Source organism: Penicillium verrucosum (assembly GCF_028828655.1).
Source record: "Penicillium verrucosum strain IBT 35672 chromosome Unknown utg000002l_segment0_segment0, whole genome shotgun sequence".
Classification (NCBI taxonomy): domain Eukaryota; kingdom Fungi; phylum Ascomycota; class Eurotiomycetes; order Eurotiales; family Aspergillaceae; genus Penicillium; species Penicillium verrucosum.
This window is the reverse complement of record NW_026643211.1, coordinates 5,334,934-5,349,339: the sequence shown is the minus strand read 5'-3', so window position 1 is coordinate 5,349,339 and position 14,406 is coordinate 5,334,934. Positions and strand designations below refer to the sequence as shown.

The 14,406-nt window shown below is 49.0% G+C and overlaps 5 protein-coding genes across 5 annotated transcripts; 4 read left to right on the top strand and 1 right to left on the bottom strand.

Moving 5' to 3' along the window:
* Positions 1 to 47: 47 nt before the first annotated feature.
* On the top strand, positions 48 to 1,753 carry N7516_007623 (cytochrome P450; the record flags this gene model as incomplete). Its single annotated transcript, XM_057220343.1, has 4 exons — positions 48 to 153; positions 211 to 680; positions 732 to 1,275; positions 1,329 to 1,753. 4 exons carry the CDS (start codon positions 48 to 50, stop codon positions 1,751 to 1,753), a joined length of 1,545 nt encoding a protein of 514 aa, XP_057074434.1.
* A 1,355-nt stretch (positions 1,754 to 3,108) lies between these two features.
* Positions 3,109 to 5,001, top strand: N7516_007622 (uncharacterized protein; the record flags this gene model as incomplete). Its single annotated transcript, XM_057220342.1, has 4 exons — positions 3,109 to 3,269; positions 3,328 to 3,598; positions 3,665 to 4,007; positions 4,070 to 5,001. The coding sequence occupies 4 exons, from the start codon at positions 3,109 to 3,111 to the stop codon at positions 4,999 to 5,001; spliced, it is 1,707 nt and encodes a 568-aa protein (XP_057074433.1).
* Positions 5,002 to 5,965: 964 nt separating this feature from the next.
* On the bottom strand, positions 5,966 to 7,413 carry N7516_007621 (uncharacterized protein; the record flags this gene model as incomplete). The annotated part of the gene is made up of 2 exons (XM_057220341.1): positions 5,966 to 7,043; positions 7,097 to 7,413. 2 exons carry the CDS (start codon positions 7,411 to 7,413, stop codon positions 5,966 to 5,968), a joined length of 1,395 nt encoding a protein of 464 aa, XP_057074432.1.
* A 639-nt stretch (positions 7,414 to 8,052) lies between these two features.
* On the top strand, positions 8,053 to 9,295 carry N7516_007620 (uncharacterized protein; the record flags this gene model as incomplete). Its single annotated transcript, XM_057220340.1, has 5 exons — positions 8,053 to 8,069; positions 8,137 to 8,342; positions 8,397 to 8,465; positions 8,530 to 8,987; positions 9,044 to 9,295. The coding sequence occupies 5 exons, from the start codon at positions 8,053 to 8,055 to the stop codon at positions 9,293 to 9,295; spliced, it is 1,002 nt and encodes a 333-aa protein (XP_057074431.1).
* Positions 9,296 to 9,734: 439 nt separating this feature from the next.
* Positions 9,735 to 13,704, top strand: N7516_007619 (mRNA-binding protein RRP12; the record flags this gene model as incomplete). Its single annotated transcript, XM_057220339.1, has 4 exons — positions 9,735 to 9,863; positions 9,922 to 11,829; positions 11,889 to 13,195; positions 13,248 to 13,704. The coding sequence occupies exons 1-4, from the start codon at positions 9,801 to 9,803 to the stop codon at positions 13,702 to 13,704; spliced, it is 3,735 nt and encodes a 1,244-aa protein (XP_057074430.1). The 5' UTR covers positions 9,735 to 9,800.
* Positions 13,705 to 14,406: the final 702 nt, after the last annotated feature.

Sequence of the window (14,406 nt, the reverse complement as noted above, 5' to 3'; positions counted from 1 at the left end):
TATTCTACCAATCTCAGGATATCTTGTTCACTGCAAGCCCAGTAGCTATGGTACTAATGCCTTTCGAGCTCTTGCATATTCCCCTCTACGGCCTTGTGGCTGGGGTTGTCGTGATTGCTTGGTCATTATCGAAGGCTGCACAAACCTTCCAAAGTATGTACATCTTCCTCGTTGACAGTGAACTAACCCTCAGACTAAATACTCATCCAGGATGGAAGTACGCTCGTGAGCACGGCTGCCAACCTCCACACTCTGTGTCCCACGGCTTGTTCGGTCTCGGCATGGCCATGGAACTAGCCAAATCCGGCCCGGAACATAGGTTCCTCGAGCTGATTCGCGGCTGGCATCGAAGTTACGGACCGACATTCAAGGCGAGAGTAGCTAATCGAAATATTATTTTCACCGTCGATCCAAAGAACATACAAACAGCGCTCGCGTTGAAATTCAAAGATTTTGGAGTTGGTTCGGCTCGACGAGGTGCATTCCGTCCACTCATGGGCAAAGGCATATTCGGCGTAGACGGTAGCGAGTGGGAACATGCACGGGCTCTCCTCAGGCCTAATTTCTCGCGCACTCGGATTAACGACACTGAATTATATGAGAGCCACGTTGCCGAGCTCATCGATCGGATCCCCCGCGACGGGTCGACCGTGGACCTGCTCCCACTGTTTCTCAACGGAGTACGTTGTCACGCTTGATATCCCCCAAAGTATACGACTGACCGGACGCAGACACTCGACACCGCTACCGAGTTTTTGTTCGGAGAGTCTGCCCACTCCCAGCGCGGAGAAGACTCTTCTGTAGGTGTCGAGTTTGCGAAAGCCTTCGGTGTAGCCCAGTACATAGCTGGCATACGCTTCCGACTTGGGTTTTTGGGGGTGTTCTACCGCAGGAAGGAATACATCAAATCCATCAAGGTTACCCGCGCCTATCTCGAGAGGTTTGTACAAAAGACCATCGAGTATCGTGTCGCAGTTAATAGCGGTCAAGATGTTGACCAGGATACCAAGCGGTTGACTGAAAGTCGATATGTGTTTTCCTACGAGCTGTCGAAGCAGACACTTGACAAGACCAACATAACAGACCAGCTATTCAGTATTATGTTTGCTGGTCGTGATACCACCGCCAATCTACTGGGCATTTTATTCTTCATCTTGGCTAGAGAGCCTGAGGTGTGGACCAGACTTCGAAAAGAGGTGCTCACTTTGGATGGACGAAAGCCATCATTCGAAGATCTGAAATCCATGACTTACCTGGGCTGGGTTCTGAACGAGAGTAAGCAGTTCTACTTCCAGCGCTAGCTATGCAGTCTGCTAAACTAGATCCAGCTCTGCGTCTATACCCAATCGCCCCCTTCAATATACGGGAGGCCAACAAAGACACCTATCTTCCCGTCGGCGGTGGCCCGGATGGAAAATCCCCTGTTCACGTATCCAAGGGCCAAGAGGTTATCTTTAGCGTATACACACTGCACCGCGACACCGAAGTCTTCGGACCCGATGTGGACGAATTCCGCCCAGAGAGATGGGAAAAGATCAGGCCCGGTTGGGCGTATCTTCCTTTCAATGGAGGTCCTCGGATCTGCATAGGCCAGCAGTTCGCGCTGACGGAAGCTGGATACACTATTACTAGGATTATGCAACGCTTTGAGACGATCGAAAATCGCGACCCTAATCCCTGGACGGAGGATTTGGGATTGACGTTGTCAAGTGCGAACGGAACAAAGGTTGCTCTGACACCTGTTCAGGATTGACCTAGTTATATTGTGGATATACATTCTTGGTCTTAGTATGATAACACTACGTTACTCCGGATATTTTTAGCTCGGATTGAACAGGATATTACTATATTATCGAAATCGCATGTCTGTGTGTTCTCTGACTCGTATATCAGGTGCTTCGGTGTCCACTTCTGTCGGTCTTTTTTCCGAATGGATTTTTGGATAAGACATACTAGTTGAAAAATGCAGGGTGCGGTGGTACAACCGGCCATGATTTCCATAACAAGAGGTTTAGCCAGGAAGTGTACATGGTGCTAAGGTGCCGAAGTGTCCGAGTTCCCCCGTCCACCTCTTATGTATGTACCCGCCTTACCCGCGTCAAGTTGCGAAGTGTTCCTCCCAACTATGATTGGTCAGTAATAAATTAGCTCCTGTTTAGACCTTCGCCAAGGAAATACCTCTTGAACATCATCGTCGTGGTTTGGTCCAAATTGTGGAGAATGAACTCTCTTTCCCAGCCATTAGGGTGGAAAGTATCCTCGCCAAGTGAAACATTTTTTATGACCCCCCACAACCAACTTACCATATGTAGCACTACCAATAATCAAGACAGATAGTGGATAATGTCTTTTCCTTTAGTGCTGCACACCGAGGATACCGCTCACACAGGCCCTTCCAGCTAAGTTTGGAGATCTCCATCTGCAAAATTATAATCGACGAAAATATCATAGACATAAACCATATAAGTAACACCTGATCAGGTTCCTGGTCTTTGGCAGAGAAGCACATGGCATATTAAAAAAGTCAGAAGCTAAGACGCTGAATGGGACTAAGACTAAATTAGATCCAACCGACACCATCCGAGGATTCGGAGTTCCAAGCTTTCGAAAGCTTGTACATGTAGCCAAGCTTTGGAAAGCACCTGGGCAGGGAAAGCAGATATGGTAATTAAAAATTATCAGATCATAAAAGTTATCTGATCCTGAAATTTATCAGATCGTTAGAATTATCTGATGAAATTTAATCTGATCAATCAATTTTAATCTGATCACGCCACTCGGGTGGAAACCTTGGAACCCAACTTCCAACCCTAATTGGATGGGATATTTACGGAGTACTCCATATGTTGGAGGAATGAACTACTATCTGAGACTTCCCTCGGAGTAATTTCCTGTCTATGGAGAACTACTGTAGTGGTTGCACACTACTTATATTAGGGGGACCCACGTGCAATGACCTACGCCACTCTCGCTTCTCTCGCTTACACGAACTCAAAAGGTCTCTCAAGTCTCCAAAATTTAATATATACCCATGAGATAACGAGGTTAAGAATCATATCTTTCTAATCATTCATTCTGGGTTATTGATCCCAGGTTTCTCTAACCGTCATGGATACGGAGAATATAACCCCCGTCAAAGGGGCCACGGAGCGCCCGGAGTCGTTGGACAAGTTCTCAGAAACACCAGAGCTACAGCAAGATGGTGTCCAAATCGCCGACGCAGTCACAACCACATGGACTCGCAAACATTTGATTGTTGCTTATGCTAGGTGAGCAACCTTGGGAGAAGAACTTGTTCTCAATGGCTCAGGTCTAATGCGAGCACAGTATGTGGCTGGTGTATTTCGTCAACAATCTCAACAGCAGTCTCACCCTAAATCTGTCGGCTTATATTACGAGTGGCTTTTCGGAGCACTCGCTGTTGACCGTGATTTCAGTTGTTACTAGCGTCATGGGTGCTGCGTGTTTGATGCCCGTCGCCAAAGTCCTGAATCTTTTTGATCGAACTGTCGGATTCGTGATCATGCTTTCCATTGCAATTATGGGTTTGATTATGATGGCTGCTTGTAACAACATTACCACATACTGTGCTGCACAGGTGTGTTTCTATCCCCCCCCCAATGTCCTCGACAGCCCTAGGTCAAAATCGCTAATTGATTAACAGGCATTTTATACTGTTGGATTTTCCGGCGCCATTTTCTGTATCGACGTGATAACCTCAGACACCTCGTCGCTTCGTGATCGAGGTCTTGCCTATGCTCTCACCTCGTCTCCTAGTATGATCACTGCCTTTGCGGGCTCGCCTTTATCGAACCAATTCCACGAAACCAACTGGCGATGGGCGTACGGCACAATTTGCATCATTCTCCCTATCGCTGCGGCACCCTTGATTGTGACCTGGGAATTGGCCAAGAAAAAGGCCGGCAAGAACGGTCAATTACAATACAAGGAGAGGACAACACGAACCTTGGGAGAAACCATTCGGTACTACGTCCTGGAATTTGATGGTCAGTAAAGCCCTCAAATCGATTTCTTACGCGTTTTTCTCACACCTGTCCCCAACGCACAGTCATCGGAATCTTCCTAATGATCGCCGGCACGATTCTTTTCCTGACATCTTTCAATATCGCCGGCAACACTGAAGGCCAATGGCAATCGCCCAAAATCATTGCTATGATGGTTGTTGGATTCTGTGTTCTCGTGGCATTCGTCGGTTACGAGCGATGGCTGGCCCCGAAGCCCTTCATTCCATTCCATCTGATCCGCGACCGCACTGTCATTGGCGCATGTCTCCTGGATATCACCTACCAGGTCTCTTATTACTGCTGGGCCAGTTATTTCACCTCCTACCTCCAAGTCGTCTACAACACAAGTCTGACGCAGGCCGGTTACATCAGCGCCATCTTCGATTTCATGGACCCGGTTTGGCTTATTGGCTGTGGCTTCCTCATCAGAGCAACTGGTCGCTTCAAGTGGCTTCTCTGCGCCGCCGTGCCTCTCTACCTCCTGGCAAGCGGTCTGATGATCTACTTCCGCCAACCCGGTCACAACGTTGGATATATGTGCATGTGCCAGATCTTCCTCGCAGTAGGTGGTGGAACATTCATTCTGATCGAGCAGGTTGCTGTTCTTGCTGCGGCCGCCCATGAAGACTACGCCGCCATGTTGGCACTTCTCAGCACGTTTGGATACATTGGTGGCGCCGTTGGTAGCAGTGTTTCTGGTGCTATCTGGACAAACACGCTCCCCGCCAAGCTGCGCGCAAACCTGCCAATCGAATTGAAGGACCAGTGGGAGGAGATTTACGAGTCGTTGGACGTCCAGCTTAGTTATGCGGTTGGTTCGCCTGCTCGCATTGCTATCCAGAATGCCTATGCATTCAGTCAGCGAAACATGATGATTGCCGGTACCGCGGTAATGGGACTGTCCATTGTCTGGGTGCTCATGATGAGAAACATCAAGGTTGAGTCCGCCAAGGATCTTTCCAAGGTGCTTTTCTAGTGGGTCAATAGAAAGGTACTTTGGAGGGGATAGGTGGACTGGTTGAGAACAGAGACACCTCTTCTCAACCTGGTGACCAAGCCACAATGGTTCAAAGTTGTTTCGTCGCAGGACTGAGACCGTTATGCAAAGAGAAGATGGAATCATATATACAAGGAGTGAAGTGTTGCAAGGTCAATTTACTGTTGACTGAATTAAAATAATAATATATCAGCTTAGAGCAGTGGTACAGCGGAGCAAGCAACCTTGGACATACTTCATGGTGTTTTTAACACCCCAAACGTAGACGTGGTGTTAGGGCTCGAGTGACAAATGATATCTCGTACAGTAGAAATAACCGCTAATGGAAGGAATTCTAGTCACCAACAACCCCCTATGTTGTACGCCTCTCTAGGAATAGTGACAGGATTATACGATGTGGAATTCATAATATGGCTTTCCAACGTTACCCCAGGACACTGCTCCTTCCTCCATTGATCTCTCTTGCCCTTTTCTCTCCCTATCCAGCAGCCTCGCTCATTCCACAGTTTTCCACAGCTTTTCTTCCCTTTTACCTCCCCCATTGTAGCTTGTTCGCAATGCTGGGTAATGTTTTTCATTTTTCAGCCCAAATTATGTGGCTGAATCTCCAAATGCAGACTTGGTCGGGTCATTTGTCATTTTCTCCCCAGAGGCCTGCACAACAAGTTCCATAAGTCCTGTTACTACGCAATGTTGGGCCGTTTACCTCGATTCTTCATTTCTACATATGTATACTTTATACTTACAAAGATGAAATTACTGCTCTTCTTTAAAGCGGTATATAATTTAATTACATGCATCCGGATGATTGAGGGGCATAGGTCAGAAAGGATTCTGGTCAAAGCTTCGATGCTCTGCTCTGCAGTGGAGATTCACAATGTCAAGGGAGTAGATGCATTGGAACCCAGTACAACATAGTATGTTAATATTCCGGCATGGCCTGCTAATCACTCTCATACCCAAGCTCCTCCAACGACCACAGCAGATGATCGTCGTTATCTGGGTCATGAACTACCTCGGCATTTGGAATCAATTCATCGATTCCCTTGAGCTCTTTCAGTTGGGATGACCCAGACTTGTAAAACGTAATCAACGCGTCCATCTGCTGATCGTGCTCCTCGCTCTCACCCTTCTGATATCCCCGAACACATAAGTACTCTAGCCCATTTGGTAGACAGGCTACCAGATCTAACGTTTCCCTCTTCTTGTAGGATTCCCCGCTAACGCCAGCGGCAAAGTATAACAGAAAGTGTATCCCCAAGCTCAACCGTTTCAAGGCCATAAATTCTTTCAGTGACCCACCGTATTTCCATATCAATTGGTAAAATGTACATGTTTCGTCGCTGATGTCTGATTCAAAGGGGCTTCCATATTGATTGAATTGGTAGTCTCTCTCTTCCTCGTCAACAATTTCGAATGTATGAATTTCATTTTCCGTGTTGATATCGAGAATTTCCAGTGTTTTCTTGTGTGCGCAAAGCACTTTGATGAATGCTTCTGGGTTGAACATAGGAAAACTCCCATCATTGCTCCCTCTACCTCCGATAGAATACTGGAACTCCTTGAGAAACTTGCATGACCATATCAGATTCGCAAGGTAGAGAGAATCAACCGACGAATGGTGGATAGAGATCTTGCTGATATTGGAACATCTCTCTTTAAATTCGAGCCTTTTGTTGGGATCCTGCTTCATTATATCAACGCGGGCAGATTCAATTGACGGGAGATTGTCAAATAGCCTCAAGCAGCCAGAAAAGTCCATTGGGAGATAGAAACGACCATCCGACCAGGTACTATCGTTTTTATTAATCACATAAACACTGCGGAGGTGGCAAAGATATGGCTTGTTTTCGGGGCTGGCGTTAGCCCTGCGAAGGAGCTGCGCGAGCGGGAAGTCGATTGTGTGGTTGAAACTCAGGCCAGAGGGATGTGTTAAGGCCATCGACACAACATTTGGCGATACCACAATCAGAATCGCCGTCAATGCTTGGGTGATGAATGTCCCGAGGCATTCGCGGTGTCTATCCACGCTGTCAGATAGTTGCTCGGAGGCAATACCAAATGAGACTCTCACCGATAGCCGTCATACGTTGCCGTTTTTTCCATCCTCTGCATGAGCATATTGAAAACTCGATCCACTTGGAGTCCTGTGAAACCACCCTTTTTGACTGCTTCTTGCACGAGATCTATCTCCTCATTGCTCAAATTGCGCTGGGATTTGACTTGCTTGTAGTCCATATGACTGGATGTTGCTGTGCAACATTCGACATGACGCACGTAATTACCCAAACTAGGTCGTTTGAGGATGTCCATAAGCAAGGCGAATGGCTTGTCGATATCTTCTTCCCCTGGGGAGACACTGATTCGGTGATACTTCTTGCGCGTTGCCATATCGCACAGAAAGTGGAGAGTTCGACATTGTACTGATAGAGCGGCCACGTCACGGTTCGAAAGAAGGCATGAGATGACCCTTTGATGAATCTCGAGAGGCAAACTGAGAAATGACATGATTTCGGCTCGTACACTGCCAATGTGGAAGGGGAGGTTTATTTAAACTACGCTCTTTCTCCCCCGAAAAGGACTAGCCTAGGCATCCATACTGTTGCCTGAAACTAGGTCCTGATATTTTGAGGTTTTTAGTTGGCTACATCTGAGAAACCCACGCCACTGTAATTTTGATAAAAGTTCACATGGGGATTGCCAAATAGGTGGACTGAAACGCTAAAGCGCGTTGACTTGTGCCTAGCATGAGCTATTGCTATGTATTTTTCACGGTTTGCGAGGTAGGCCAATTGCTTTTCACTTTTCCGACTAGAGAAGGAAGAAGATATAAGAAGAAGTATAACAAAAAACAAGATATCATGTCGTGATAGACCCAAAATCAGTAGTTGACCCCGCAGAATGTTTCCACGGAGTCACTTTCCTATCCTGGTGCGCGGGGATGTATATTAAACTCCGTGCCTTCTGCCCGTCTAATTTCTCTTGCCTGTCCGTTTTGAACCATTTCTAACAATCTCGATTTCAAAAGAGATGGCCCAGATATTCCTGTAAGTGAATTTCCGTTTCGTGATAGAGCGTGACTCATGTTTTGCTAACTCGTGGCTCAAACTCCAGTACCGGTGCCACGGGCTACATAGGAGGCGAAGTCCTCCACACTTTACAGCATGTGCATCCCGAGTATGAGGTTGCCGCCTTGATCAGAGATAGTGAAAAGGGGGGCAAGGTTTTGGCTGCATACCCTAAAGTCCGAGTGGTCCTTGCGGATTTGGATGATGTTGAAACCATTGAGAAAGAATCGCGCAAAGCCAACATCGTTATCCGTGAGTCAATTTACATCTGATAGTATAATCTATTTCTGACATTTATTCATTTAGATACTGCTAGTAACAAGCATATCAAAAGCGTGGAAGCGATCGGAAGGGGCCTGGCGGGACGTCAGAATGGTACGCCATCTACTACTACAATATCTCCTTTCGGGTTTGATCGCTTATTGACGTAAAACTTCAGCCTATTACATTCAAGTTACCGGAGCTAGCGTTCTGGCAGGTCCCGAGGTTGATAAAAACTTATATGGCGAGCCCTCAGATCAAATCATTGATGACTTGGATAACGCTGCTGATCTCCGGGACATAATTCGGGCGTACAAAGATCGTCGAGTGGTGGACAACTACATTCTCGATCTGGGTTCAGGTGGCCCCAAAACTGCGATCATCTTCCCTCCTATCATATTTGGCGCCGGTAAAGGTCCCGTGAATCAACGCAGCATCCAGGTTCCCTCCTTGGCCCGGGCCGCTCTGCTGCAACGTGTTGGTCTATATCTTGGCAGGGGACTGAGTCGATGGGGCATTGTTCATGTCTCTGAATTGGCTGATCTCTTTGTCAAATTGGCGGAGCATGCTGTCAACGCATCCTCCGGTCCTATCTGGAATGAAAATGGCCTTTTCTTTGCCGAAAAAGGCTTCGAGGTTGGTTAACGACTTCAAATGTCGCAATTTATCCCTACTAACTTTATTTCTATCAGAGCTTCAAAGATATCGCTTTAATGATCGCCAAAGAGGCCCATGGCCTCGGCTACATTGATTCGCCGGATTCAGTGAAATCCATGAATCTCGATGAGGCCAACGTAGTGATACCCCATGGAAGTGTGTTTCTGGGTACCAATGGTCAAGGTCAAGCTTCAAGAGCAAGAAAGTTATTGGGATGGGAACCAAATGGGGAGAGCTTCCACGACACCGTGCGGGAGACAATCATTGCTGAAGCAGCACAGCTGTGATCACTTGCAAGGAGCATTCATTGTAAGCAACTATGCGATCTGCAACTCATATTGTTCAACCTAAGTATTACTTATCCCGTTCATCTTGTTTCGTTTATTTCACATTTCTTTTGGTAGAATCCAGTGGTTCCTAGTGGTCATAGTGTAATCTTAGGGCTTCTGTGCCCACGGCCAAAAAAGGATCGGATCAATTGAAAGCAAGCAGAAGCCACGACTGCGCTAAAAGCCACCATAAACCTCTCCATCCACACTGCACGTTTAGCTATCTTTCTCAAGAAGAAATTGATATTTTAAAGAAATGGTCCTCTAATTATCAACAGTGAACAAGATTCAAATAAAACAGTCTTAGTCAGCGTACCGCCCCGCCGCCTGTCTGACCGCCTCCAAATTTGCCGGACTTTTACTTTTTTTCCTTTACGATTTTTATCACCGCCAAACAGCCCTCTTTCTCATCCCAATATATTGCTTTCTTTGACTCTTCTCCACCTCGTCGTCCTCAATCATCATGGCGACTCTGGCGGAGAAGCTTGAGAAGATCAAGTCTCCCAAGCTGCAGAACCAGCATCACGTAAGTTTTCCTACAACATACCCAATCCATTGACACTAATATATTGATCCACGAACAGACCGCTGTGGTGCTCTCTGCAGTTGAGGATACTCTCCGTGATCAAAAGGCAGACTTCTCACCTACCGCATATTTTGCCGCTCTCCTGGCATTGCTCTCGCAGTCGCTTTCCGCATCCCAGGGCATTGTTAACAAGGACCTAGCGACATCCGTTGTCTACCTTCTCGACATCACAACCGTTTACGTCCCCGCCCCAATCCTTTGCTCCAAATTTTCCCAGATCCTCGAAGGTCTTGCACCCGCTCTCTCTCTCCCCGAGGTCGAAGCCCCGCTCCTGCGTCCTTCGATTGGCTGTCTTGAGTCTCTGCTCATTGCCCAAGATGCTGCATCATGGAATCTCCCCCACACCCAGGTCGGCCCGCGACGCGCAATGGCAGGTCTGCTGAGTCTCTCGGTTGATCACCGTCCCAAGGTGCGGAAGCGTGCCCAGGAGGCTCTTGTCAAGGTTCTCAAGGCGCCCCCGCCCAGCCCATCTCTGGACCACCCAGGTGCGGATATGTGCGCTCAGTCTGCGATGAAGACTCTGGGTGATAGCATCACAGCTGCTCACAAGCAAAAGAAGGGTCGTCATGATGCTCAGGCCAACAACCACGAGCCCCTTATCATTCACTCGTTGCAGCTGATCAAGACCATTGCCTCGGCGTCTGGTGGCTGGCCCAGCAAGAAGATCGAGCCGCTCAGCGAACTTCTGATGAACGCCTCCCGGTCTAGCAACGAGTACATCACCATGGGTGCCTTCGAGGTATTTGAGGTCATTTTCGAGGGAATGGCCGATGAGTTCTCATCTTCGAAGCTTCCCCGTCTTTTGGATGCTATCTCTGAACTCAAGCCTGCGCAGAATGACTCCCAGCTTCTCCCACCTTGGATTGCAGTGCTCTCTCGCGGTTACGATGTTGCCGCGCAAATCACTCCCGAAGATACTTTCGAGAAGTTGCCGGATCTGTTCACCCTGATTTCTGGATTCATGGCTTCCCCTTCCAGCAACATCCGCGTTTCCGCATCCGAGTGTCTGATCTCATTCCTACACAACTGTATCCCCAATAGTGTTATTGTGGAGCCATCTGTGTATGATGAGAAGACCTTGGAGAAGTTGTCTCGTGCAGCCGTTGACCTTCTGTCGGTGAAGTATCAGGCTGCTTGGAAGGAGGTGTTCAATGTTTGCTCCGCCCTGTTCGATTGCTTCAAGTGGCGATCGAGCCCTTATCTTGTCAAGATTGTCTCTACAATCGGTGAACTGCGCAGCAATGGCGGTTTCCACGGCAAGAAGGAAGCCGATGCTGTTCTTGGCAGTGCCATCGAGGCAATGGGCCCCGAGGCAGTATTGGAGATTCTCCCCCTCAACATTATCGACCAGAAGGCTGGTCAACCCGGCCGTGTCTGGATGCTGCCCATTATGCGCGACAGCGTGACTAACACGAACCTCCGCCACTTCCGTACCGAACTCGTTCCCCTGAGTGAGGCACTGTACCAGAAGGTGGTCAACTTCGGTGCCGCTGAGAAGTCTGTGGAAGTGAAGATCTTCGAAACTCTCGTCCAACAGACCTGGGGTACCCTCCCCGGCTACTGCGAGCTGCCGCTTGATCTTGAGGAGGCATTTGATCAGACATTCGCCGAGCTTCTGTCTAATGTTCTGTACAAGCAGACTGAGCTGCGTGTCGATGTCTGCCGTGCTTTGCAGAACCTGGTTGAGTCCAACCAGGCTATCTTGTCAGTCGAAAACGATGAGGACGATCTGATCTTGCAACGACGTATCACCAAGGTCGCTGCACAGAAGAACCTCGTTCATCTTGGCAGTCTCGCGAGCAATCTGCTGGCTGTGTTGTTCAACGTTTACAGTCAAACCCTTCCCCACTACCGCGGCTACATTCTGCAGTGTATCAATGCCTACTTGAGCATTACCCCTGAAAATGTAAGTTTTCCCCTCTTCGGTTTTCTATACAAATTAGGACGAACTAACATCCTTCATAGGAGCTTAACGAGACCTTCAACCGCGTTACTTCAATGCTTGAGTCTTCTTTGGTTACCGAGCAAGAGACAGCAACCAAGCAGAGTGCTCAGGCTCAAAACCCGTCCGACAAGATGCCACCGACCTCCCACACCTTGATTGACCTTGTCATCGCTATGTCAATCTACCTCCCTCGCTCCAGCTTCAGTGGCTTGTTTGCCATGGCAGCAGCTATCCTCAACAGCTCATCCCCCAACCCGGATCAGCAACTCATCAAGAAGGCCTACAAGTTGATTCCCCGCCTTGGAACAACTGAAACTGGCCGCGCCGCCCTGCAGGAGCGTAGTGGAGAGTTGCAGACTCTCATGCTAGCCACCACAGATACCACCCCTGCGTCTGGCCGCCGCGACCGTATGCTTGCTATCACCGAGATGATCAACCACCTGCCCACCTCGGATCTGCACTTCATCCCGGCAATCATGTCCGAAGTGGTTCTGGGCTGCAAGGAGAGTAACGAGAAGGCACGCACAGCGGCCTTTGACCTGCTGATTCTCTTGGCCAAGCGCACAACTGATTCGGAGCGTAACCCTCCCGGCACTGTCATCCGCAGATCGCTTGTTCCAGGTGTGGCGGACGATTCTCCCGATGCCCCCGCTACCCTTGAGGAGTTCTTCACAATGGTCTCAGCCGGTCTGGCTGGCTCAGCTCCTCACATGGTGGGCGCCACCGTTACCGCGCTTTCGCGTCTGTTCTTCGACTTCCAGACACAACTTCAGCCTGAGATGCTCAAGGAACTCGTTGAGACCGTTGAGCTCTTCCTTACTTCCAACAACCGTGAGATCGTCCGCTCTGTCCTTGGCTTCGTCAAGGTTGCAGTCGTCGTTCTCCCCGACGAGACACTGCGCCCCCGTCTCAACACCATGGTTCCCAGCCTCATGGCCTGGAACAAGGAGCACAAGGGCCGTCTCCGTAGCAAGGTGAAGGGTATCATCGACCGACTTGTGCGCCGCTTCGGTGCTCCCCTCCTTGAGGCTATCGTCGGCGAGGAAGACCGCAAGCTTATCGTCAATATCCGCAAAGCCCGTGAGCGCAGCAAGCGCAAGAAGAAGGAGGGTGCCGAAGGCGAAGGCGAAGACGAAGACGAAGAGGAGAAGGCCTCCAAGCCTCAATCCGGCAACGCCTTCGACAAGGCCGTGTACGGCTCTGACTCCGAGGACTCGGACAACTCGGACGACGGCGACAGCGATGTTGACGTCGACGACGTCGCTCAAATCAAGGGCCGCAACTCCAAGAAAAAGGCAGGCCAGAGCACCCAGTACATTCGCGAGATGTCCCCCGAAGATAACCCCCCTGGATCTGCTCGGCTCCAACGCCCTCGCTAGCATCTCCACCACCAAGCCCAGCCAGCGCTTCCTCAACACAGGCCCCGGCTCGAAGAAGAAGCAGCGCGCCGCTAAGGTCGACGCTGACGGTCGTCTTGTCCTCGGCGATGATGGCGATGTCGTCGCCGATGACGTCGAGATGTCCGGTGCTGGTGACGGCGGCGTTAACGCCTACCTCGCTGCTGTTAGTGGACCCGACGCTGTCCGTCGTGGCCAGCGAGGCAAGGTTAAGATGGGCCAGTCGTCTAAGAAGAATGCTGGCGACAGCATGGATGTCGATGAAGACGACTTGAAGCAGGACCTGCGCGCTTCTGGATCCGGTCAGAGCTCTGGTCGTCGTGGCCTTGGTGCTCCCAAGACTTCCGGTGCTCCTGGCGGTGGTCGCATTGAGAAGCGTCGCAATCCAGGCAATGCTCCTCGGGGTGGTAACCGCTCGGGATGGGGCAAGAAGAGATAAACTGTTTACTTGATAGTATATCGTATCTCTTTCTTTTTTTCTGGCCTTGTCTGTTGGACTTGGGTACTGTAGGTGGAGAGAAGGAGGGTGGCATCTAGCAGATCCCGGAGTTATCGTTCTGAGTTCCCTGTTTTTCTGAGTTCTTGTTTCTTTTGTTTCTGCCATCTCGTCTTCGGTCCCTATCGTGTTTGGTTAGTGTTGACGTTCTCATAATACCCTCCGCTGTGGTGATTCCGTTGACTTTGGGCTTTTTTCTGTTTCGATGCAGAGTTATTCGACTCCGTGTTTTTTTCATGATATGATTACGATTCTGTTCAAAAGTTTCTCTTAGGTCAATGGACATAGATATTGTTTTATTCTGATCGGTGTAAGATGTATGTACATATAGCCTACAGGCTGTGTATATCCTAGATGAGCAGTATCTTATATTTGACAACACTACCTAGTCTCGCAACATTGCATTTCTACATATCCAATAGGCGAATTATCCGACATCCCATTGCGCTGATGGAAGTCTACTAGTCAAGCATACTTCAACTACACCCAAAACCCCAAATGCAGTGTGATTTTTATCATATTCTCATTTGCAAAGCAGTTTATCATGCAAAAAAAAAAGTGTATCGAACATATCAATCAGAACATCATGAACGCGAGCCAACCAACCAGGCAGCTCAGCAGCATTTCCCACAGCCCCCCATCGCT